The sequence below is a fragment of the Stenella coeruleoalba genome (genome assembly GCF_951394435.1).
Source record: "Stenella coeruleoalba genome assembly, chromosome: 15".
Lineage (NCBI taxonomy): Eukaryota > Metazoa > Chordata > Mammalia > Artiodactyla > Delphinidae > Stenella > Stenella coeruleoalba.
In genome coordinates, this window is record NC_137161.1 from 84,194,873 (window position 1) to 84,220,445 (window position 25,573).

The following is a 25,573-nucleotide window of genomic DNA, read 5'->3' on the forward strand; positions in this document are numbered from 1 at the left end:
GATAAGCACCCCAGCCACTTCTCACCTGTCACCCCGCCAGGACAGAGACCTCTGGCCCTGCTCTGGACCCCCAACTCAGAAAGATGAGGCGAGTTCAGTCATAACTTGACATATATATACATATATGTCACATAAATACATATATGTATTGACTCTTAATTTTGCATTTTTGAATGCGGTACTTTTGGCTGGGGGCGGGGGTGTCCAAACGGCTTCTCAGTGGATCTGGGGTGGCTTCCCGAGCAGCGCCTTCTCAAGGACAAGTCCAGCCCCGCCCAGCTTGGCTTGGCAGGCGCGTCTCCAGTGCCACCTGGAGGCCGCCAGGCGCCCCGCAGCCCGATCGGGCGGTGGAAAGGGCAGTGGGGTCCCTGTGGGCGGTCAGATCCTGGGCGGGGTCCTCCCTTCTCCGGCCCCGAGGAGGGAACAGGCCGTGTGTTTTGTCTTGGTAGTGGGGGACGTCTTCCCTAAGGAGGGCAAGTTGGAGCTGGGCCATGCAGTACTTATTAATTCGCCTTCTCAGTCCAGCCACCCCGGGGTGCAAGGCCAGAGCAAGCTCTCGCCCTGAATTAGGTGGACCGCGCGCAGCTTACTCCAGCAAGCCTCATTCTTGGGGTTGTTGCACCCGTTTTATGCACTGGAAAACTGAGGCTCATTCTTAGAATGTTTGCGCCACAGCCCCAGTCCAGTGCTCAGACCTTCTTAACTCAAGCCTGCCCTGGCTCCCCCTCGGAAATGCCCAGTCTGCCAGGAGCGACTTTAAGCTCGAATGCCTGCTGACTGAACGATTCCCTTTATTTAGAGGAAGAAGTTAGTCCCAGAGAGGCCCTGATCCGGCTGACTCACTCAGGAGTCCGGACTGGGCCAACTCTGCTCCCCAGCCCCCGGCCAAAGGCCTGGGCTCCCCCCGGGGGCTGAAAAGAGAGCCAGCCTCCACCGCACCCCAGTTCCTTCCAGTCTGCCCCACCCCCACCCAAATCCGGGCTCAAGGATGGAGGTTCCAGGAGGATGGGAGAAGTCCCCGCCCCGCGCCAGGTTTCCCGCTCCCTCCCTCTCTCCCTGAATCCTCCGGCTGTACGCCCACCGCCGCCCCGCTTTCCTCCGCTCCCGCTGGCGCTTGCCCGAGCCAACAGGGATAGGGTGGAGAACTCCAGGGTGGGTGTGCGCCGCCGTCAGCCAGAGCTTGGGGGTGGGCCCTCTGCTCGGGCACCGCCCCCTCCCCAGACTATTTGGAGCATCCCTCCCGCCCACACCCAGCTCCCAGGAATTCCGCTGAGTCACTTCCGAGGCTGCAGCTGCAATCACGGTGAAAACAATAAGCGTCATTCAATTCACTAGGCAGCGGCCCAGCGCTCACCTGGGAGGCTCGGCCGCTAGCCTGTTTAAACGCCTCTACGTGGCCAACGAGGCCAACCCCACCTCATCCCCTGCCGTTCTCCCCTAGTGCAAGTGGCCACGCAGCCTCCCGCCTCAGGGCCTTTGCACTCTCTGTGCCCTCAGCCTGGCACACACTTCCCCAGGGCATCTGTAGCCTGTGCATCCTCCCCATGGTCACTGCCAAGGCCTCTGCTCCCGTGGGGATGTGTCAGGGAAGAGCGAGGGAGCATCTACGTGCCTGACCCGCAGATGTTCGTGTGGGCATTTGTATTGGAAAAAATGTGCAGGTGCAAACTGCAAACCGGGAGCGCCACGCGCTGCGTGGTGCAAGTGGACAGGTGTATGTGTTCGTCTGACCGTGTAAGAGGCTGCCCTGGGCAACGTGGGGACGGGTGCGCCGAGCTTGCATTCCGCGAATCCCCCGCCATCCCGGATGTCGGTCTCGGAGCTATTGTCTCCCAGCTCCAAGCCCACCCTTCTCAGCGAGGCTCCGGCTGAAGTCTGTAAACTACGATTCCCAGAATCCCTGGCCGACCCGGAATTCCTGCTGGGTTCGGCCAATAGGAGGCGCCGGGGCTCTTAACAGTTCGGGTGTTGTGGGTGGACCCATGTGGCTGCGTTTAGCATCTGAAGATACTTAGGGCGACCCTTCTCAGAATCATGCTTTTTTTTTTAATTTAAAAAAATACTTATTTACTTGGCTGCATGGGGTCTTCTTTGCGGCATGCGGGATGGAACCTGAGCCCCCTGCATTGGTAGCGTGGAGTCTTAACCACTGGACCACCAGGGAAGTCCCAGAATCATGCTTTTAAGAAAAGAAAATTTAAGACTTCCAGTTGTGTGTATTGTATTCTGTATTTTTTAAGTTGTGGTAAACACATAAAATTTGCCTTCTTAGCCCATTTTAACTGCACAGTTTAAGACATTCACACTATTGTGAAACAGCTCTTGAGAACTTCTTCATTTTGCAAACTTGAAACTCTATACCCAATAAATTCCCCTTCTCGCCCGGCCCCCAGCCCCTGGTAAAACACCCTTCTACTTTCTCTTTCTGTTTGACTACGTTAGCTGTTTCATGTCAGTGGAATCATACAGTATTTGTCCTTTTGTGGCCGTCTTATTCACTTAGCATAATGCCCTCAAGGTTCATCCACCTTGTACCATGTGTCAGAATTTCCTTCCCTCTAAAAGGCAAAATCATATTCCATTGTATAGATGTTCCCATTTTGTTTATGCATTCATCCATCCACAGACAATGAGAATCATGCCTTTAAGTGCATAAAATAAAATGCATAGAATTACAAAGGAATATACAAAAGGAAACTATCAATCGCAGTTGTCAACAATTTGAAATCACAAATGTGTGATACAGTAACTGATAAAAGTACTTCTTTATTAATGCATTAAATAACATATCTCAAGCCTAGAAACTCGAGACTGTGGGGACTCCAGTGGGATTTCTGGTCCACCAGACCTGGAGTTTTCCAATTTTATAGCTCAAGTGATACGTTAGTATGTGGCCCATCTACTTCATTCCTAAGAACACCACGATCCATTAGCCTCCATCAGAAATTCCTGCAGGAAAAAAAAAAAAATCCTGCAGGCCAGAACTTTCTGGAAATAGCTCCATCTCTGTGTAATGTGCTCACCTTGTCTCTAGAGCTTAAGGGTCACCGCTCAGCCTCTACCGTTCGGGGTACCATCAGCCCCCTGAGATCAGGAGCCCACGGCAGTGCAGCGCCACCCCCTCATGCCAGCCCACAGAGCACGGCCGCTGGTGCCTGGGGTTGCTGGCGCTGCCTCGCCGCTACATTTCTCAGAGACATGCAGGTCACACGTGACAAATCACTCTCTTCTGATTCTTCCTTCAGTTATGCCTGGGAAGTTCTCGCACATCTGCCTCACTGAATGTAGACCACTGATGGGATGCAACTTCAGACAACAGACCAAGCAAATTGTTGGAGGTCCTTTCAGTTGCACCAGCTGACACATTACATTCTGACTCTCTGGGATGCACATTCATGCCTGTAAATCCAGCCCAATCCAGTGTCACAGTGCCCCAGTGTCACCCCCACGGGCCTAATACCTGTACAGTCCATCTCCATAGAGCCCCAGGTTTCTGTTGATGGAAACTAGCAACATTTGTCTCTCTTGGAATATAAGCTGTTTCCTCCGGGTCAACTTTGACCTCTGAGCCTCTGGGGCATGCTGAAATCTGACCCTAGTTCTGGGGCTGAAGGCCACAGGGATGGTGGAGCTAAAGCCTGTAAGAGGTTCCCTTCAGGTGAGGGTGTTAAAGCACCTTGCAGCCAGGGAAGGTTGGATTCCTCAGATACTGCAGGAGGGGCTGCCTTTGCCAGCCAGGGAGGCTGAGAAACCCAGATTCTCAGCTTCGTCTGTATCCACCCAGGTGTGCAGACTCAGGGTGCCCAGTTCCATCGTGCACTCGTGTGCATGAGAGGTGGGCATGCCTGGTACCCTCTAGACCTCAGTTTCCTCATCTGGAAAAGGGGGAGAGAAATGTCTGCCCCAACAGTGTGGCTGGGAGGCTGCAGCTGGAGCGTTTGGTGGGTGGATGACGGCTGGGCCGTAGGGCAGCTAAGGACACTCCTCTTGCCTGATACTTTGCCATGGCCACTTCTTGTCCAGCAAGGCCTGGGGGAGGCAGGGCCTGCGGAGGTGAGGGAGGGTTGGGAAAGGGGTACCATGAAGGGGGGTGCCTATGGAGGTCTGGGCCGTACAGGGAGAATCCAGCCAGTCCCTAATTCATCGTGTGGGGACATCACAGGTCCACCTGGCCAGGGAAGAAAATATCCCCACTAGAGGGCACCCGAGAGCAGTGTCTTCCCGCTGGTCCTGCCCTCCGGCCTGCCCCAGCTGGCTGTCATTCACTTATCCTCTCTGCTCCCCCAACCGCCCCCAACGCCCCCTTCCTTGGGCCCCCACCTCTCCTTCCTACTCCCAGGGCCTCCCCTTCACTTGGGCTGCTTCATGCCCGCTACCTACTCTGTTGTCCCCTGGCCACGCTTCTGTCAATTCTCTCTTGTTCATACCTGCCCTTCTCAGCTGGGTCACCTTGACCCAGTCACTTAACCTCACTGCATTTGGGGGTCTTCCTTCCCTGTCAGGGTCATGATAGCTTTCATCAGAGCACCCGGATGCAGTGCCCACCGGTGGGTGCCCCTAAGTCATGGGAGGAAAGGCAGACTCTCCTGCTTTCTCTTCCCTGTTCCTTCCCGAATGCCCTTTCTAAACCCCCACGCCCTCCCCGCTTCCTCCCTGCTGGCTAGGCTTGCCCACAGCCCTCTGGAGCCCTCTGCGCCATGCTCCCAGGGCAGGGCTCCAGGACTCACCGTCTGGCACCCACCATCCAGTGTGTCCTCACCGCCACGGAGGCTGCCTGTGGCCCCGGCCACCTGGAATCTGAGGCCAGGGGACCTGCAGGCCCGTGTCCTGCTGAGTATGCTGGCCCTGAGCCTCACCTGGAGTGACCCTCGCCCCAGGGACAGGACAGTCAGGACAGGACAGCAGGGCATGGGGTTGGCTGGCCCCATTTGTCAGAAACACAAGCCTTTCCAGCCAGGCCAGGCCAGGCCAGGCCATTAGCCTAAGGGAGCTATGGCCTAAAGACCTTCCCACCCTAGGCCCACACCCCAGCAAGTCCTTCCTTCTCCCAGGGGTGCTGAGGAAAGGGGGAGCCCCACACCTGCCCCCTTTGTCGAGCACCTACTGTGTGCCTGGGGCTCACGTTCAACACTTTGCATGCCCCACATCGTATAGTTCTAATATACTTACCCCAGAGGGATTACTGATTGGCCCACTGTACAGAAGAAGAAACTCAGGGTCAGAGAGGTTGACCACCATGTCCAACTACCGGCTCTGCGCTTTTCCCCCTCCTTCCCCCCCCTTCCCCCCCCCTTTTTGAAAAGCGTGAAATATTTCGAATGTACAGAAAGGTATAGAGAGGAATATAATGCACCCCCAGATCCGGTAATTATTTCACTATATTTTCTTCAGTTCTGTTTTCTCAAAGAAATAGAGGATAACAGAAGCAGTGGATGCCCACCCTTCTGCCCCCTCCCACCTCCACCCTGGAGCTGTGGTGGCCCCTTCCCATCTGTTTCCATGGCCTTTGTTCCTACCTACATGTCCCTAAACGATAAATGGGAGTGTCCTGTGTGCACATTCCTTTTTACAGTCCGTATTGGGGTGTAATTTACCTACAGTCGAGGTCACCAGCCTCGGGTGTACAGCTGGGTCCTGAGTGTACTGCAGTGGGGTCACCGCAAATCAGCACACAGGACTTTTCCATCCCAGAATGGCTCCCCACGCACCGCCCCCCATAGCCTCCCCCCCACCATCCTGACTGCTGTCACCCTCAGTTAGCTTTGGCTGTAAGGGGCCTGAACCAGACAGCCTGCGGCTGCTCCATCTGGGTGCTCCTGGCTAGTTACTCCTGACTCTGCACGTATTTCATCCCATACCCTTCTTATCTATCCCTGCTCCTGAGGGCCGGTATTTTGGTGGTTTCACAAAGTGTTTTTACATTTTACAAACTCGACCTGACTGCCTTGCACTTTTCTCCCCGGGGCTTCGCTTAGATTGATCTGGGCAGTGACCTCGGCCTCCCTCGCAGGCATCTTCTGGAGGTCACCCTGCGGGGCCCAGGCGCCCGCCCGCCCCGGCGCCAGACTGTCCAGCAGCTCCGGGGTTAAAGCGCCGCAGACCGACTTGGCTGGGGGCGGGGCGGTGGCGTCCGCGGCGGGTCCCCAGCCTGGGACCCCCCAAGCCAAGCCTCCCAGCCTCCCCGAGGGCGCCCCCAGCCCGGGACCCCCCAGGCCAAGCCTGCCAGCCTCCCCGAGGGCGTCCCACCCCAGGGCCCAGCCGCTGCCGGCCCTTTTGAGAAGCGCGTACGTTTCGAAAGGCGCAGCCGCACCTCGGACCCCTCCCGGGCCCCTCGGCACACGGGAAGTTCAGGGAGGAAGCTGAGCGCGGCGCGCGCCGGGCGGCCCGCGGGCCGGATGACTAAGTTTGGCCGCGCGCCCCGCCGCCGGTTGCCTTTTATGGCGGACTCGCCGGCAGCGGACGTGGCCTCCCGGGCCCCCCCACCCACCCCCGGCCGAGGGGCTGAGGGCACGACTGCGAGGGGCCGGGCGGCGGCGGGGGGTTGCGGGCGCTTCCCCGAGGGCCGCCCATCCTCTCCCCCCACCTCCCCCACCCCACCCCTTCCCCCAGCTGGCCAGGCCCAGCCTCCCAGATTTACCGAGAGGGAAACTGAGGTCCGGGGAGGGGCGGAGCCCTGCCAAGGTCACATCGCACCACGGCGGGGTGGCACCCGATGACACCCAAAGGCCCTGCTTCCCAGCCCAGGGCCAGGACAAAGATGACACACTCCCAAGGGCGCGCAGCTGCATTTATTGAGCACCCACTGTTTGTCTCCCGGCCTCCAGATTTCTCGGCTTCACAGCAGTCCTTTCAGAGCGGGTTTGGGTCCGCGAACCACAGCCCGACGCGGGCTCTCCCCGGAGGGGAGAAGCAGCTCCGCCTTGGTCCTCCCCCTCACCTGCCCCTGGCTGGCTGTTGTACTTTACGTTTGCGGAGAGATGAAAATCATCTCCCCATTTAACAGATGGTAGACTGAAGCTGTGAGCCCCAGGTCGGGGAGCTAAGTGGCAATGCGAGGGGCCTAACGTAAGTATGTCTGGGAGCAGGTACCCCAATCCTAGGGGCGTCAGAACTCACATACACCCCACACGGAATAGAATTCCTGTGCGTCTGTGCGGAGCTGAGTCGCACCGCGACCCTCGGGGCACGTGTATGGTTTCCTGCTGGTCTTCAGTCCCCGCCCCCGGCCCTGCCACGCTGTGGGCCTCCGTTTGTTCAAACGCAAAATGCGGGGAGTACAGGGGGTCCGGTTTGGAGTGGGGAGCGCGCTCGGGGTGATGGTCTGGGAGGAGAGAGGCAGGGATTTAGAACACCCGGGCGCTGGGCTATGCCCCCCTCCCAACCCGGGGCGCTCAGGCCCGCGACAGCTCCCTGGGGGGAGGGGCATGGGGGGGCGGCCCAGGCAAACCTCGGCGGCGGCGGCGGCCGGGCCTGTGAGGCCAGCGCCCCCTCCCCGGGCGCTCCCAAACCTCGCCTTTTATGGAGAGGAAGTTGGGCCAAGTGGGCCGGGCCGGCCCGAGGGGCGGGGTGGGGACCTGGAGCTCCGGCCCGGCCCGCGCTGGACACGCACTGGGAGCATCAGGCTTATCTCCGAGCGGCCCTGGGACGCGGGAGGCCCCGAGCCACGGCCACGTGAGCCGCGCGGGCCTGGGAACGCCAGATAATAAACACCCCACCCCGGCCCCCAGCGGCCGGCCGAGCCCAGGGGAGGCGGAGCCTCCACCTCTGCCGGCCAAGCCTGGCCCTGGCCTTGGGCTCCTACGACCTGCCTGGGGATGGGTCTGAGCACGCTCACCTTGGGACCCCAGACAGTTACTTACCTGAGGTGTCCAGATGGGCTCCCGCCCTCTGATATGACTTAGACACACCCCCTCCCCGCTCCCCTGACCTGGGAGAGTCAGGGCCTCTGTCCTGCAGCTCAGTGTCTCCCGGTCCAGACCCCCAACAAAGTTCTCCTCCACCTTCAACAGCCACCAGCTCCAGCCCTGGCCACTGTACGGGAGGAGGGCCGGGATGGGCTGTGGGATTCTGGGAACCCAGTATTCCACCACATCCGTGTGGTCCAGAGTCCAGCTGGGACCCTGCAAGGCTGGTTTGAGGCCACTGGGCTCCATTTTGCAGGTGGGCACACTGAGGCCCAGAGACAGCAGGGTGTGATTCAGGGTGCTGCGAAGGTTCTGCTCTTCTGTCGTGGGGCCTCATGAACCCCGACCAGAGGGTCTGGACACGGGGAATGCTGTCCCAGCTATGCCCGAAGAGATTCTCCTGAGTCCCCCCCAGAAATCGCCAGGCCTTGGAGGGAGTTCACAGGCCCGAGGAGCTGAGCGGCAGAAGATGGGGCTGCCGCAGGGCCTGAAGACCCTGGTCCAGCCCTGCTGCAAATGCTCCGCGACACCCGCACAACCCCCTCCCTCCTCCGGGGTCAGCAAGACCTGGCCAGGAGTCCTGGCGCTGCCCTTCCTAAGGGTGGGGGCCCCTAAGGTCTCTAGGCCCATAGTGGATACTTCCCCTGCCCCCAGGCCTGGGGTGACATTTCAGTGGAGGGTAGGGACAGGTGGGCGGAGGTGTGCACGTGTATTTTCAGATTCCTGAGCTGGAAGCCTGGCGTCACACCCCGTACACCCTCCGGGAAAGGTGACTGTCATGACTAAGCCTACATATGCCTACAAGTGCCCCTGGATGACAGGGCGAGGCCAGATTCCAGCCCCTGCACTTTGTCCTTTGCTCTCCGCTCATAAGGACCCTGGGAGTGGGCTAGGGCAGAACCAGGAAGCTTAGCTTATCTGCTGATACATGAACACCTTTCTCCTCCTCCCTACACCCCCCCACCCCCTCCCCCAAAACCAACCATGAGCAGGTACCACAGAGAGGCCACTGGCCCCCGGTTCTTCCCTGGAAACAAGAGCAGTTGTAACCACAGCCCAGCAACTCCGTGTCGTTTTTGGTTTTTTTTGGCTGCGCTTACATGGTATGCAGGATCTTCCCGGACCAGTGATCGAACCCGTGCCCCCTGCCTTGGGAAAGCGGAGTCTTAACCACTAGACCACCAAGGAAGTTCAGCTCCGTGGTTGTTTTCGTTTTTTGTTTATTTGAATTAATTAATTAATTAATTTTTGGCTGCGTTGGGTCTTCGTTGCTGCGCGTGGGCTTTCTCTAGCTGTGGCGAGCAGGGGCTGCTCTTCGTTGCGGTGTACGGACTTCTCACTGCGGTGGCTTCTCTTGCTGCGGAGCACGGGCTCTAGGCGCACAGGCTTCAGTAGCTGTGGCACGTGGGCTCAGTAGTTGTGGCTCGTGGGCTCCAGAGCACAGGCTCAGTAGTTGTGGCGCACGGGCCTAGTTGCTCCACAGCATGTGGGATCTTCCCGGACCGGGGCTGGAACCCATGTCGCCTGCATCGGCAGGCAGATACTTTTTTTTTTTAATAATTTTTTTAAAAAAATTATTTTCTTTATTTATTTTTGGCCGTGTTGGGTCTTCGTTGCTGCGCGGGCTTTCTCTAGTTGCAGCGAGCGGGGGCTACTCTTCGTTGCAGTGCGCGGGCTTCTCATTGCAGTGGCTTCTCTTGTTGCGGAGCACAGGCTCTAGGTGCGCGGGCTTCAGTAGTTGTGGCACGCGGGCTCAGTAGTTGTGACTCGTGGGCTCTAGAGTGCGGGCTCAGTAGTTGTGGCGCACGAGCTTAGTTGCTCTGCAGCATGTGGGATCTTCCCAGACCAGGGCTCAAACCCGTGTCCCCTGCATTGGCAGGCGGATTCTAAACCACTGAGCCACCAGGGCAGCCCCAGCTGCATGTTTTTTGACGCCTCGACTTACAGTCTGGTTTCGTCCTTCCAGCAGCCCCACACAGTTTTTACCCCCTTTTTAAAAAAGTTAATTAATTTATTTTTTGGCTGTGTTGGGTCTTCGTTGCTGCGTACGGGCTTTGTCTAGTTGCAGCGAGCAGGGGCTATTCTTTGTTGCGGTGCGCGGGCTTCTCACTCGGTGGCTTCTCTTGTTGCAGAGCACAGACTTTAGGAGCGTGGGCTTCAGTAGTTGTGGCATAAGGGCTCAGTAGATGTGGCTCGCCGGCTCTAGAGCACAGGCTCTGGAGTTGTGGTGCATTGGCTTAGCTGCTCCACAGCATGTGGGATCTTCCCGGACCAGGGCTCCAACCCGTGTCCCCTGCATTGGCAGGCGGATTCTTAACCACTGTGACACCAGGGAAGTCCTCACCCCTATTTTACAAGTGAGAAAACTGAGGGCCTTTGCCAGTAAAGTGACTTGCCCAGAGTCACAGAGATGGCAGATATTCCCCCTCTTGCCATCTTTCCCTGGCTGTGTGTGACCTTGGGCATGTCCCCTCACTCCTCTGGGCTTCACCTGGATTTGGGGAAACATGAAGGCCCCTGCCTCATGGGGCAGTTAATGGGGAGTGAGCAGGACAGGGCCTGCCTCCTAGAGGCTCATGAAGGGCATCTGGGCATGTAGCGACAGTCGGTCCCAGCTGGGGGCTCACCACCTCACCTCATGCAGGTAAGTGTGGCCCTGCATGAACGTGAGTGAGCTGCGTGCTCCCCATACCCCAGGCAGGTCCCCAACCTCGACTGTCAGCTTTGCTACCCACGACTTAAAACATCATGATGAAAGCTGCCCTTCCTGCCTCTTGGGGTTGCCATGGGATAAAATCAAATTATAGAACATCAGAAAAATGAAAGAGTATCACAGACACATAGGTTATTATTCTCATTACTATTATTATAATTATTTGTATAGTGCTAGTATTTCTAATACAAACTTCTACTTGGCCAGAGACAGACAGAAATCTGAAATCTGAGGCTACAGAGTTTGTTTTGGAGCCTCCTGGGCCCTTTCATAATGGAGAGCCATCTGCTGAAACATCAGACATGGCCCTCCCCTCTCCCGCTCCCCCACCCTCTACAGCTCCCCATTACCATTGCGGACAAAGTCCCAGCTCCTGAGTTCACGCCAGTCCTCTGAGAACACACCCACCCCAGGCATCCTGGGCGCCAGCAAATCTCCAGACCTGGGAAGCACTTTCCCACCTCCTGGCTGAGTTCCAAGGCTGCGTTCTTGCTGTGTGGCCCTGCATCTTGCTTTCCTTCTCTGGGCCAAGGCTGAGGCTGACTAGGAGAGGAAGGGGCACCTGACAGCTTTGGGGGAGGGCAGCACAGAGGCCCTGCAGCTGTCACCTGTTGCAGAGTTCTAGTTCCTTGTTTCCAGCCAGTTCTTTGGTGAGTGTCATGGTACCCCCAGCGCTGGACCCCAGAGGCTGGCCCCGTAAACTTGCGTCTGCAGGGTGTCCAACTTCCAGGAGGGCCTGTTTCTTGCCCTTATGGGCTCCAGAACCCAAGCTTAACCCAGCTATTCGAGCCTAGCTCTGACCCTGCCTACCTCAGTCTCCCCACCTGTACAATGGGACCTGAATTCAAGGCCCAGTACATTCCTTCCAAGGGGTAAGGACTCACAGCCCCCACTGAGCTGTGCTAAGAGGGCTCCACCAACCCCATGCCCACCCCAACCCTGCTCACCCAGTTGGGGTCTTTCTCAGATGGGGCCTCCATGTACTCTACTGAGTGTTGGCCAGAACAAAAATGGTGTTGAGCCCAGATCTCCCCATTAAGGTTTCTATGGACTCAATTTCCAAAGTTCCCAGCCACATCAGATATTTGCAGTTCTCCCAACATACCTTCTGTCAAGCCCCCTCTAAATTGTCTCCTTTGTGAACTCCTATTCATACTTCAAAGCCCAGCCAAAAAGACCCCTCCTGTGGAAAGCCTTGCTTGATCCTTGGGCTGGGTTGCTCTTCCTCCAGTTCAGCTCCTCACACGTTCAGGATATCAAACAGTTGTTTTCCCTGGAGACTTCCGGAGAACAAGGCTCAAGTCTGACCTGTGAGTGATATCAGACACTGGGTGAGTCAGCTGCAGCCCAGAGACCTGAGGACTTCTTGTGACACCCAGCCTCCCATACACCCATCCCGTCAACATCCGCTGGAAGGTGTGAGCCCTGAGCTGGCCAAACCCCTTCCTCCCCAGGCCTGTTCCTCATCAGCTTTGGCAGTCCTGGGACATCATTCCTGCTAGGGCTGTGCCCACACCCTCCTGGCACAGGGTGTTCACACCCTTGAGAGCCAGTACATCCATTCCTGTGACCTCTGTCCCTTCTGTAGAGAACTGGATCCATCCATCTTCCCTTCCTCCCTTCCTTTCTTCCATCTGAAGATAGACGCCCAAAGCTGGGGTTTCCCTGGTAGAGCAGTGGTTAAGAATCCAGCTGCCAATGCAGGGGACATGGGCTTGAGCCCTGGTCCAGGAAGATCCCACATGCTGCAGAGCAACTATGCCCTTGCGCCACAACTACTGAGCCTGCGAGCCACAGCTACTGAGCCTGTGTGCCGCAACTACTGAAGCCCACACACCTAGAGCCCATGCGCCACAACAAGAGAAGCCCCCGCAGTGAGAAGCCCGTGCACCGCAACGAAGAGTAGCCCCCGCTCACCGCAACTAGAGAATGCCCGCACGCAGCAATGGAGACCCAAAAAAAGAAAAAAAAAAAGAAGCCCAAAATGGTACTGACTATACACCCTGAGATGGGGATCCCACAGTGATCAAAACAAATGTGGTCCCTGCCTTTGCAGCATGGAGGGAGAGAATAAACCTATGATCACACAGATACACCCAAGAATCAGCTGTGACGAGCATGACAAAGAAGTGCAGGAGCCACAAGAACCCTGCCCTTGTCTAGGGATCCCCCTGGACCAGGTGATGTTTACACCGAGCCCTGAAGGATAAGCAGAACTTCAAGAAGCAGAAAGGATGTGTGTGGGAAGAAGGGTCCATTACAGACAGACAGAACAGCAAGTGCAAAGGCCCTGAGGCAGGCGGGAGTTTGGTGCTCTAAGGGCTAGAGGCCAGCATGTCTGGAGTGTAGAGTGAGGCTGGCGGGAGCGGGGGGTGGGGGTGGGGTGGGGGGACGGGCAGCCACACTCCCAAACTAGCTGCCGTCTAGGCAAGGACGCACATTATCATTGTGCAGCTACTTGGATTGCCACAAACTGAACACTCACAGTACCCAGCACCCAGATCAAGAGACATGTGCAGGTCCCTCCATCACATCCTTTCCAGTCGGTCCTCCCCAAAGGGCACCGTTGGCCTGACCTCTGCACACAGATGAACACAGGATCATAGAGAATCTGATCTTGCGTGTGAAGTGGGATCTCACTGTGGTTTGCATTTGCATCTCCCGGATGACCCGTGATGTCAACACTCTTTTTATCTTTGCTGGCGATGTGGAGATTTGGGTGGCCTCTTGTTTAAAATACCCCTTCATGGGAATTCCCTGGTGGTCTAGCGGCTAGGGCCCCGCACTTTCACTGCCGTGGCCTGGGTTCAATCCCTAGTCGGGGAACTGAGATCCCACAAGCCTTGTGGCATGGCTAAAAAAATAAAAATAAAATGCCCCTTCACTTCTTTTTCTCATTCCCCTCCCTGCCTTTCCCCTCTCTTTCTTGCCCAAAGGCTATACCGGTATTCTCTGGTGGAAGAACAATCCAGAAGGAGATGAAGGCTCCCTCCTCCCCACAACCCACCCCTCTTGGGCCCTGCTCTGTGTGTGACAGGCCCGGAGACCAGGGAGAGGCACAGCGCTGCACATGCGCACACATGTCCCCTGTTGGAGCCCCCGCCCTTCCTGCAGCCCCCCAGTGAGCCTGGGACGGACCAGATGCGGTACATGGTCTTCGTGTCACAGAGGCACAGTACGCCTGGCCCAAGTCGCCAGCAATGGCCACCCTGGACTGGCTCCGAGCAGGCCCAGCTCCAATGTGTCTGTTGGCTCACCTGTCCCCTCCCTACAGCTCTGCGACGTAGATGAGTGAGTTTGCCGAGGCCGCCAACACACAACCTGCTCAGCTGTGTCCCCAGAGAGGAGATTTCAGAGCTGGACACAGAACTTTCCACCCACTTCTGCAGTCCCCTGCCTACATGTCTGGGAACCAGGATGACCCAGCCCGGGCCCTGCCCTCCAGGGTCCCCCCACCCACAGAGAGGGAGCAACTAGGGGTAGACAGGAGGCCCCTGAGCCAGGGCCTTTGAGGGACCTGGAGTCCTTCTGACTCAGGGAGGGATGAGGGACCAGGCCCTCATCCTCGTCAGATGCACGTCAGCAGGGCTGCGTCTGGCCAGACCTGGACCACCAGGACGGTGTGTGCTTCCTGCCAGAAGGAGTAGGTCTTGCACGGCTTCTGGGCTGTCTCAGCAGGTCGGCTTTAGAGCCATCTTGGCCGAGGGGAGCGGGGTCCTGCACCCATCCTGGACAGACCAGCCTGGTACTCCCGGCAGAAAACTTAGCATCCTCCTCGCCATCCTGGCAGCACGCAAAATGCGAAGCCCCAGCCCTCCAGGCCTGGGCTCTGGCTTGCCCCACGTGCTGTGTGATGCTGGGGAGACTCTGCCCATCTCTGGGCCTTGGTTTCCCCTTTGGTAAGTAGGCCGGTGATGGTCACCTTCCAGGCTGTCTGTGACAAGCCCCTGAAAGGTCAGGAAGGCCCACTCAGAGGGCACGATCCACACTCGGTCCTGCTGCCCCTGGTGGGCTCAGGGGTGCCGAGTCCCTTTCCGAGGACATCCAGGGGTGAGGGACAGAACTGAGTCCTACTTAACACAGAGCCTGAAAGTGGATCAGAAAAGGAAGGACCAGGGTCCCCAAAAGCCGGGACGCCGAGCTGACCGTTCTGTGGGGCCTCGCGGTGGGAAGAGGGTGCTATGTTCTTTCCTGGGGTCCCCAGCTGCTCTGCGGCTCCCTTCGCTCTGGCTTAGCTAAGAGGGCACAGCATGCAGCCCCCTGGCCCTGTGCACAGTGGGTTTATCGCTGAGTCCTACCTGGGTCTGGACCAACCCCCCAGCCTGGCCACTACGTGTTCTGGGTCATAGGTGTGGGCACACGTGTCCTCAGGTGCACCTGTGTGCCCCCAGTGCTGGGGTCTCAGCAGCCCGAACTACTCACTGGGGACCTGGGAAGTGGAGGGAACAGGGCCCCTCTGGGGAGGGGGAACCCTGGTTTCGGCCCCCGGCCCCCAACAGGGGCTGCTGTGCCAGGGGAAACCCCTTCCCCGCCTGACCCATCACACCCAAGCCTGAGATGGGGCTTCTCTGGGCTCGTACAGAACCAGTCTCATGGGTTCAGGACTGTGTCCCAGTGGACAGTGCAGGCCAAGGGGAGGGGCTGGTCCCCTGTCTCCCCGGCAGCTGGCACAGGGCTGGGCGTAGGGGAGACATCAGGAAGCTCAGGCCACCGGGCCGGCTCAGGTTCCTGGCCAGCCCAGCCGGCGGCTGAGATTTCTGGCCGAGGAGGGCCTGGTTACACGGCTGCGCGGCTCAGCCGATTGGGTTTCCACTTGGATGGGCCCCAGGCCCCGGGCTGGAGGAGCCAGCGCTAGCTGAGGAGGGCCCCACGGGGGGCCCCAGGCGCGCCCCACGGCCAAGCAGGGAGCCCGCTCTGCACTGCCCACTGACCACCCTGAGCCTCGGTTTGCCCACCTGAGAACAGCAGCCCCCTGGAGGCTCAGGGACTCAGGGCGCCCCCTCGAGACTGGCTGTGGGCCTTTGCGCTGCTCCAGCCCAGACTCCTGGGTTCCGGTAATCAGTAATTGATTCTCGCTCTCACTGATCCCAGCTGGCTCCTCTGAGAAATGGGGAGATTCCTGCTTGGCCGGCAGGGGCGCGGTGAGCGTTCTGTGTGCGCAGGTGGGTCTGGCTCTGCTTCCGCGGGCCCTTGGGGACTCTGTCTTCCCTGTCCTGTCGCTGATGCGCTGCGGATGCGGGCTTCGCCCTGAGGTAGGTGAGCCTGAGGCTCCTGAGTCACCTCGGCCCCACCCACCCGCCTGCACTTTCCCAACGCCTCCCTTCCCCCTTCCTGTTCCCCTTTCACTTCCTCCGGCCCCTCCAGCTGGGGAGCTGTACCTCCGCTCCCCCAGCTCCCCCAGCTCCTAGGGCATTTCGGAGCCCCTGGCCCAGCCAGGAGGGGAGCCGGAACAAGGCCACCCAGCCAGGAAGGGGCTGAGCCCCCACCAGTGGCCCCAGGCGCCTGGCATGGGAGAGCCCACGTCACTGACTGCTTCTGGTCCCCCTGGGGCCAGACGCCCCCCTGCCCCTTTTCACAGCCCAGGGACAGAGGCCTGAGGCGCAGGGTCCCCTGGCCTCCTGTCTGTGCCATTCCCGTGGGCATGTTTGCCAACACTCTGGGGCGTCAGGCCCAGGAGCTCCAGAACCCTGCTTGGCCTGAACTTGAAATTGCTGCTGACCCCACCCCACGTGGTCCAACCTGTCCCCCAGCTTCTCAGGCCTCTGTCTGGGGAACCAGAGGAAACTGGCATCTGAGGGATGTCTTGGTTGCCAGATGACTCGGAGCAGGTCACCACCCACTCCCGGTGGGCTGAGGTGGGCCCAGGTGAGAAGTGGACCTCAAAGGCCTCCTGGGACCACAACTGGGGCGGGGGGCATGAGGCCAGATGCCCCCTGTCTGGACGGCTGTCACCCCAAGGGGCCTCTGCCTCTCAGCACTCAGGGTCTGCCTGGGTCACCTCGGTTCTCATCTGGAGAACGGAGACAGCTAGCCCTCCCAGCAGAAGACTCCAGGGACCAGCAGAAGGGGCTCAGCTGGGTGTGTGTAGTGGGGGAAGCCCAGGGAAACTTACGTCTATTTCTGAAAAATTCAATCAAATAAGCAAGGCTGGGAACTCCCCAGGAGGGTGGCGTTTCTCTGGGTGCCCTGGGGGACAGGAAGAGAGAGGGTAGTTTTTAAGGATTTTTAAAAACACTCCCAAGAAGTGTTGGAAGTTCCCAGTTTCTCCGGAGCAGGGATCCCCCTCGGGCGGATAGCTCTGTCAGGGAGGACAGGAGGCCCAGGGCAGGCTGAGGGGCTGGAGGCTGCCCACTGACAGCCCTGGGAGAGACTCTGGCTAGAGGCCAGGCCAGGATGGGGACCAAGGCCCTGGCTGACGCCCAGGAGAGCACACAGGGCCCAGCCCATCCTTCCCGCCTCCGGGGCCCCCTTCAGCTGGCTGGGCACCTCCTCAGAGGGCCTTCCCTGACTCCCTCCTTCCTGAGAAAATCCACTGCTTTCCTTCTTGGGCATCAGCACTTGTTCTCTTTGGCTCTCTTGTTTGAGGTCTGTCTCAGGGATCACACCTGCTTTATTCAGTGTGTTCTCTGGTGCTCTTCTTCTCTGGAAGCACGTCTGGCTGGTCGGTGCTGGTGTGTGGAATGCAGGAGCAGTGTGATCCAGGATGTTGAGCTGCTGCCTGTGCTCTTGCTGTGTAATCCTGACTGGGTCAGTTCCCCACTCTGGGCAGGAAAGCTTACTGCTGTTATGGTAGAGGAGGGAGGAAGTCATAGCCGACTTCCTGGAGGTGGCAGCCCAGAGCTGGCCCTGGAGGCAGAGGCACCCCAAGCCCAGTCCCTCCCAGGACCTTAGGAATCCAGAAGTCCAGAATTGCCTCTTGAGACCATCCTGGGAGCAGGGGACGAGGGCAGGGGAAAGAGGTGGTGACAGCGTGCAGGCCTGGGGCTCAGGACCCCCTGTTGTGTAACCAAGGGCTAGTGGCTGTCTTCTCTGGGCCTCAGGAGATAAGCACTGAGGACAGAGGTGGGACCCAAGAATTTAGACTTTGGAACAGCCTTTGGTCCCAGTCCCTGAGGACACTGCAGGGGACACTGCAGAGGCAGTGAGAGGCCTCCAGGCCCTACACCTGGAATCCCTCACACCGGACTCCAAGCCCTTTTCCAGTCTGGCCTCAGTTTCCTCATCTGTAGCAAGAGGCGTATTTGCTAGAATGCTGCCCATCAGTTGCTCCTCAGTGAGGACCCACAGTGCGCAGGGGCTCTGCCCTCCTGGAGCCAACAGTCTAAGGTCTTCCTAAGGTCTCCCCTTCTCTGTCCTGCCTCAGTTTCTTCCTCTGAAAAATGGAGCTTGGTTTCCCCGCGGGTCAGGGCAGCAGTGGGGTCCGAACACCCAGAGCAAGGCGGCCGGGTGGCCAGTTCTGGAGGAAGGTGGGGAGTGGTCCTTTGCTATGGGCTGTAAAGGTCGCCTGGCCTGGAGGCCTCTCAGGGAGGGGAACCGCAAGAGGAAAAAAAAAAAGCACCAGAAAGGCAAGTGAAGTCCCCATTGGCTGAGCCGGCTAAGGGCCGCGGGGGCTGTGTGCCTGCCCCGGTGACAGCTCTGAAAACTCCCTGCAAGGGCAAAGAACCTGTTCACTTCCTCTCCGGAGGTCTCCTCCCTCTTCCTCTGGCCCCTCCACTTCCTCTTTTCCTCCTCTGGCTGCTGTCTCTCTTCAGCTCCTTCTCTCCCGCTAGGCCTGCGGCCCCCACCCCCCACCCCTCCATCTTCCCAGGGTCCTTTCTCAGGGCCTAGGACACCCAAGCGGTCACTTATTCATTCAACAGATCAGAGCCCTGGGGAGGGTATGGTGGGTGGAGATGGACGGACCAGAGACCCGAAAGGGCTCACAGTCTGGTCGGGGAGGCCCAGTTATAAATGCCGGCCCTGTGCAGTGGTCTTGGGGGGAGGGGGGATATGCTGCAGATGCCAAAGGACTCCCTCAGGTAGGGGCCTTCTGGGATGGGCCTTGAAGGATGCATAGGAGACTCCCAGCTGCCGCAGACAGAGGGCCGGGAGTAGTGCAGCCTGAGCTCGGTGCTTTTGCCCCTTGGCCGGCCCCTGGTTGAGAAGCGGCGAGGTGGCAGCACAGGTCCTGCTTGGGGACCAGCCTTGCTCTCCACCCCATGTAGCTGCCTGGAGCCACCAAAGTCTCCCACGCCTTGGCCTGCAGCCCTGGTCCCAGTCTGTCTGGCACCCACCAGGCTCAGTGAACAGCCCAGAGCAGCCCTCATCGGCCGGCAGCAAAGAGGGTCACCCACCCCCCCCAACCCCCCACCACAGCTCCTGAATCACAGGGTTGGCAGGTCCCAGGGTGGCTGGCCGGACGCCCGTGAATAAGACACACAAGGCCAGGGACAGGGCAGTCCGGCCCCTGGGAAGCAGGGAGTGGACGGGCTGGGAACATTTGCCCAGGCCCGGGGCGGGGCTGGGGGAGCCACTGAGAGCAGATTCCTGGGAATTCCGCTGGCAGGTGGCTCTGAGCCCGTGGGCTCTGCTGTGCGCTGGGAGACGGTCACCCTTTCTACCTGTTTGTGGCCTCTGCAACCTTCAAAGAGCCCTGCCAGCACTAGCCTCCTGCAGTGGGCTGGCCCAAGCTGCCTCTGCCCTGGCCAGATTCCACCTCCATATATGGACGAAGCTTTTGCTGGTTTCAACACACGCTCAGTGAGCACCTACTGTGTGTAGCAAAGCCCTGGGCAGACCTGAGGTGCCTGGACACAGACCACGGGCAACAGGCCAGGGCCTCTACCTGGACCACCCTTCCCGTTTTCCCTTGTGTGAAAATTCAGCTTGTCACCACCTCTGAGAGGATGCGTGCTCCTCCAGGTTGGGCCAGATTCCCCTCTGGGGGTTCCATGGCCTCTGGGTTTCCTTTCACCACACAGTGACTACTGTCGGCCACCCTCTGGGTGGCAGGCTCTCCCTGCCGGCCTGACACTTCTCAGAGCAGGGAACCACCCAGAACACTGTGGGGCACCCAGGTCTGCCCCAGGGTTTGGTGGAGAGACCCAGGGCAGGAGCAGGTGCAGTGGGAGGGTCTCCTCTGAGGGCAGCTGGCCTTCAGCTACTGTCACTGCCGCTCCACCCCTCACCCTCACTCCTCTCTGGCACATTGTGTGTCCTTCCCCAGTCCTTGGTGGCCTCCAGATGGTCCAGGAGGGCAGTTCAGCTGTGGCTGCACATGACAGACAGACGATGGACGGTGGGCCCCGGGCCCCAGAGCTGTGACAAATGGCCCTGCCTGCCTGCGCCCAGCAGTGGTTGGCAGCTGCCCGGGTCGCCGGCTAACAGCCCAGGCTTGGCCTTGGCTGGGTGTGACCAGGCAGCTCCGAGGCAGCCCAGCTCCATGGGAACAGTTTCTCTGCTCTACAGAGCCCACCACTCCCCAGGTCTGCAGCAGCGGAGGTTTGGAGCCCTTCTCACAGGGAACTTCTAGCCGCTGGCCCCTGGTGGTGTGTGTGTGTGTGTGTGGGGGGGGGCTGCCCTGTCCCTGGGGACTGTGGTCTTGAAGCCCCTGTTAAATGGCCACCAGCCCCCCTTACTCCCCCATGAAACACCATAGTCCTCAGCCCCAGGTCTCTTGAGTAGTAATGTGCCCCCATGGCACACGGAGACCCCCACTCAGCACGCTCAGCACCCCCAGAGGCCCCCATGTAACCCAGGCTTTCTGGGCAGTGGAGCTAATGTGGACAAGGGGGGTGACTCGCTGCCCACCCCTCCCCCCCAACTGTTCCTTAAGTATGCGCCCACAGCAACCAGGCACCCTCGCATCTGTGCTGACCCTTGCCCACCGGGTCGCTCACTGCTCTGGGGCATCCACACCCGGAGGGTCCCGGGGTGGGGGGACCCGGAGTGACAGGCAGGCCGGGTGCAGGCCTGGCCACGCGGGGCCGGACCGGGCACTGCTCAGCTGGGCGGCGGCCCGGGGCTCGCACCCCACGACCCGCGGGCCCAGCACCCAAAGCCAAAACTCTCTCCCTCCTCCTCTTCCTCAATCTCGCTCTCGCTCTCTACCAGTCCATCTCTCTCTCTCTCTCTCTTTTTTTTTTTTTGCAAAAGGAGGGGAGAGGGGGTAAAAAAATGCTGCACTGTGCGGCGAGGCCGGTGAGTGAGCGGCGCGGGGCCAATCAGCGCTGGCCGTTTCGAAAGTTGCCTTTTATGGCTCGAGCGGCCGCGGCGGCGCCCTATAAAACCCGGCGGCGCGACGCGCAGCCACAGTCGAGACCGCGTCCACTCCGTCAGCACAGGCCCCTCGCCCTCGCCGCTCCGCCTTCGCCGCCGGTCTACACCGCTACCAGGTAGGGCCCCGCGCCGGCCGGGCCGCTAATGCGCTGGGCCCGCGCCTCCTCCGGGGAGGCAGCGCGCGATCCCGGCCCCGTGGACAGCCTCCTGGCTGCGGGGAGTGGACTCATGCCCTCCTCGCTCGGGGCCGGAGCTGCGGTCGGGGCGCGCTCCCAGAATGTTACCGTTGGGACCGCGGGTCTTTGTCCGAGCGAGCGGCTCGCTCCGCCGGCGGGACGGCGGGACGGCGGGGCAGCGGGGCAGCGGGGCGGCGAGGCGGGAGGGTGGGTGGGCGCGGCGGGGCAGCAGGGCCGGGTGGGGGCTGGGGACACCAGTGCGCGTGCGTGTGCGCGTTAGGCTCGGGAAGCGAGGGCGGGGCGGCCGGCCGGAAGGGGTGGGGTCGCCGCGGCGCGAGAGCGCCTGCGCGCACTTCCTTCTCGCGCCGCCGGCTCCCGCGGGTGTGGCTGCTGAGCGTTCGCCTGGTGGTGCTTTTTGGGCGGGGCGGGGCCGGCGCCCGGTGTAGGGGGGCGGAGGCCTGGCTTCCTGCCGCGAGCCGCGGGGCCGCCTCCAATCCGCGTTTGCCTTTTATGGTAATAACGCGGCCGGCCGGCTTTCTTTGTCCCCAATCTGGGCGCGCGCCGGCGCCCCCTGGCGGCTCGAAGGCGCGGTGCGCCGGAAGTGGGTAGGGCGGGGGCGGCCGCACGGCTCATGGTCCTGTTCTCTCCGCAGTTTGCCATGGATGACGATATTGCTGCGCTCGTGGTCGACAACGGCTCCGGCATGTGCAAGGCCGGCTTCGCGGGTGACGATGCTCCCCGGGCCGTCTTCCCCTCCATCGTGGGGCGCCCCCGGCACCAGGTAAGGCGCCCGCCTCGGGTCTGACTTGGTGGGTGGGGCTCCCCTCTCGGGAGCAGGCGGAGGGAGGGAGGGGGAGGCCTTCGGTTTTCTGGGTGAGGGTCGGTGGGGCAGTGCCTGAGCTGAAGGCGCCTTGCTCCTCCCTCCGCAGGGCGTGATGGTGGGCATGGGGCAGAAGGACTCCTATGTGGGCGACGAGGCGCAGAGCAAGAGAGGCATCCTGACCCTCAAGTACCCCATCGAGCACGGCATCGTCACCAACTGGGACGACATGGAGAAGATCTGGCACCACACCTTCTACAACGAGCTGCGTGTGGCCCCCGAGGAGCACCCCGTTCTGCTGACCGAGGCCCCCCTGAACCCCAAGGCCAACCGTGAGAAGATGACCCAGGTCAGTGGCCCGCCGGCCTCGCCTGGGCGCCACCCCCGCACCCCGTTTCTTGCCCTTCTTTGTCACGCCCTTTCTCACTTGTTCTTTCTTCTGCCATTTTCCTAGGACTTTCTTCTCTGACCTGAGTCTCCTTTGGAACTCTGCAGGTTCTATTTGCTATTTCCCAGATGGAATCTTTTTCTCGTGTTTGCTTTTCTGACTAGGTGTTGAAAGCATAAAGTGCTGTGGGTGTAGGTACTAACACTGGCTCGTGTGACAAAGCTGACGAGGCCGCTGTAAAGTGGCCTTGGAGTGTGTATTCAGTAGGTGCACAATAGGTCTGAAGTGAATCCCCGTCCTGGGAGCCCCAGCACACTTAGTCATGTTCCTTGCACTCTTTGCATGTCCCCAGTCTGGCCTCACTGCTCCCGGTGGCTTCCCAAGTGTGACATGGTCCATCTCTCCGTGCAGATCATGTTCGAGACCTTCAACACCCCAGCCATGTACGTGGCCATCCAGGCTGTGCTGTCCTTGTACGCCTCTGGACGCACCACTGGCATCGTGATGGACTCCGGTGATGGGGTCACCCACACGGTGCCTATCTACGAGGGGTACGCCCTCCCCCATGCCATCCTGCGTCTGGACCTGGCTGGCCGGGACCTGACGGACTACCTCATGAAGATCCTCACGGAGCGTGGCTACAGCTTCACCACCACGGCCGAGCGGGAAATCGTACGTGACATCAAGGAGAAGCTCTGCTACGTCGCCCTGGACTTCGAGCAGGAGATGGCCACCGCGGCCTCCAGCTCCTCCCTGGAGAAGAGCTACGAGCTGCCCGATGGTCAGGTCATCACCATTGGCAACGAGCGGTTCCGCTGCCCTGAGGCTCTCTTCCAGCCTTCCTTCCTGGGTGAGTCAGGAGGTCTCATGCCCGCCCCACACGAGGGTCACTCTGGCCACACTGGAAGTTAAGTCTGGCTTCTCTTTCTCCTCAGGCATGGAATCTTGTGGCATCCACGAAACTACCTTCAATTCCATCATGAAGTGTGACGTCGACATCCGCAAGGACCTCTATGCCAACACGGTGCTGTCTGGCGGGACCACCATGTACCCAGGCATCGCTGACAGGATGCAGAAGGAGATCACCGCCCTGGCTCCCAGCACGATGAAGATCAAGGTGAGTGCCTGGCCTGAGCTGGCCTGGGCACTTGGGGGGTGAGATGTGGCTTTGGTGCAGGTGAGCGTGGTGGTCGTCAAGGCAGCTGCCTTGCTGTAGGCCCCTGGTGTACCAGGGCTGGGACCGCCAGAGCCCTCACTGCCTTTCTCTCCCCAGATCATCGCTCCCCCTGAACGCAAGTACTCCGTGTGGATCGGTGGCTCCATCCTGGCCTCGCTGTCCACCTTCCAGCAGATGTGGATCAGCAAGCAGGAGTACGACGAGTCTGGCCCCTCCATCGTCCACCGCAAGTGCTTCTAGGCGGACTCTTAGTTGCGTCACACCCTTTTCTCGACAAAACCTAACTTGTGCAGAAAACGAGATGAGATTGGCATGGCTTTATTTGGTTTTTTGTTTTTTTTTTTTTTGGTCTTTTTTTATTTTTTTTTTGTTTTGTTTTTTTTGCGCTTGACTCAGGATTTAAAAACTGGAACGGTGAAGGTGACAGCAGTCGGTTGGATGGAGCATCCCCAGAGTTCTACAATGTGGCCGAGGACTTTGATTGTACATTGTTTTTTTTTTTTTTTAAAATAGTCATTCCAAATATTGTGAGATGCATTGTTACAGGAGGTCCCTTGCCTTCCCAAAAGCCGCCCCACTTCTCCCTTAGGAGAAGGGCCAGTCCTCGCCCGAGTCCACATAGGGGAGGGTGATAGCATTGCTTTCGTGTAAATTATGTACTCCAAATTTTTTTTTTAATCTTTGCCTTAATACTTGTTCTTTTTGTTTGTTTTATTTTGAATGGTCAGCCATCGTGGCCCCCCTTTTTGTCCCCCATCTTGAGATGTATGAAGGCTTTTGGTCCCCCTGGGAGTGGGTTGAGGTGCGGAGGTAGCCAGGGCTTACCTGTACACTGACTTGAGACCAGTTCAATAAAGTGCACACCTTATACACGTGGCTTGTGGCTGGCGTTGTTGGATGTTGGGGAGAAGGCTGGGGTGCTGGGGGTGCTTTGAGGTGCCTCTCACCCTGAAGGGTCTGGGATTGGGTTATGTGGGAGGAGTTAGGAATTCTGGCCTCTAATCCTGTTTAAGTGAATTCCCCGCCTGGCCCTTGTTCCCCTCGGTTTCTCGCTGGGTTCTGAGGTCCAGATGCTGGGAGAGTGGGGAGCTAGGGAGGTGTGGTCCCTGTACCCACCTCGTAGAACTGGGTGGGGACCTTCGTCTCTGTGGGTGCTGCTTCCTCACTGTTCTCTTGGGATAGTGGGGTCTCCCAGGCCACAGGCTTTGTGCTCGCCTTCTCTTCAGTACCTGCGGAGAACCAGGGGCTCTGAGGTTATGGGCGGGGCCTCAAGTTTAACACCTGCCCACTCACCTGGAGTGACCCCCGTGGAAGGGACAGCGCCACCCATCTGGGTCCTGTGGGCAAGGGGATGCGGGGTCGGCAGAGATGACCTTAGTTGGAGGGTAGACGTCATCCTTTATTGGTGCCCAGTTTCAAGTGCAGATCTGGCCCAGGGGGAAGCAGCCTGGGGGTTGCGGTCAGTTTGGGACTCTTCTCCAAGCCTGGCTGGCCTCCACTCTTGCTAGAAGCTGTGGTTGACATGGAGGGAAAGTGGGTGAGGCCTCTCCCACACTGCCAGAGGGAGTGAGATAAGGAAACTGGCCCCCAAGTCGATCCAGATTTGAGGCCTTGGGGGACCCTCTCCCCTCCATGAACCTGGGGCTTCCCCAGGGCTCCGCTGGGGACGGTGGGAGCTGTGGCCCGTGAGGATGGGGCGACCCACTGCCTCCCATCTTAGGGACAGTGCAGACCCTCAGGCACCTTTTGCGCAGCACCTTGGGGGTGTGTGGGGGGAAGAGGGCTGTTCGACCTCCTGGTGGCTTCAAAAACCAAAGGGGAGCCCACGGTCCCCGGGCTAACCTGGGCAGATTTTCCTAGGTCAGCACATGAAACAGCATGGCAGGTGCAGAATGTGATACCTGGAAGGTGTTCTGTTCCCCAGGGCGTTGCCCTCTATCACCTGGCCCAGAGGAAGAGCACCGAGGATCCTTCGCCCTGACCCTGTGCAGTCTTAGAGGCCTGCGAACCTGGAAGGGAAGTCCCTCCTGGGTCAGTTCCAGCTCTTTTGGTCTAATTCAGGGATGGTGGTCAGCCCTGGGCTCTGGGAGCTGAGAGTACCTACTCTGTGCTGATGTCTTGGACACAGAGCCTGCCCT

At 59.3% G+C, this 25,573-nt stretch overlaps 1 protein-coding gene across 1 annotated transcript; it reads left to right on the forward strand.

Moving 5' to 3' along the window:
• Positions 1 to 20,894: 20,894 nt before the first annotated feature.
• Positions 20,895 to 24,312, forward strand: ACTB (actin beta). The gene is made up of 6 exons (XM_079899163.1): positions 20,895 to 20,990; positions 21,703 to 21,831; positions 21,980 to 22,219; positions 22,670 to 23,108; positions 23,194 to 23,375; positions 23,532 to 24,312. Exons 2-6 carry the CDS (start codon positions 21,709 to 21,711, stop codon positions 23,673 to 23,675), a joined length of 1,128 nt encoding a protein of 375 aa, XP_079755289.1. The 5' UTR covers positions 20,895 to 20,990; positions 21,703 to 21,708; the 3' UTR covers positions 23,676 to 24,312.
• The last annotated feature ends 1,261 nt before the right edge of the window (positions 24,313 to 25,573 follow it).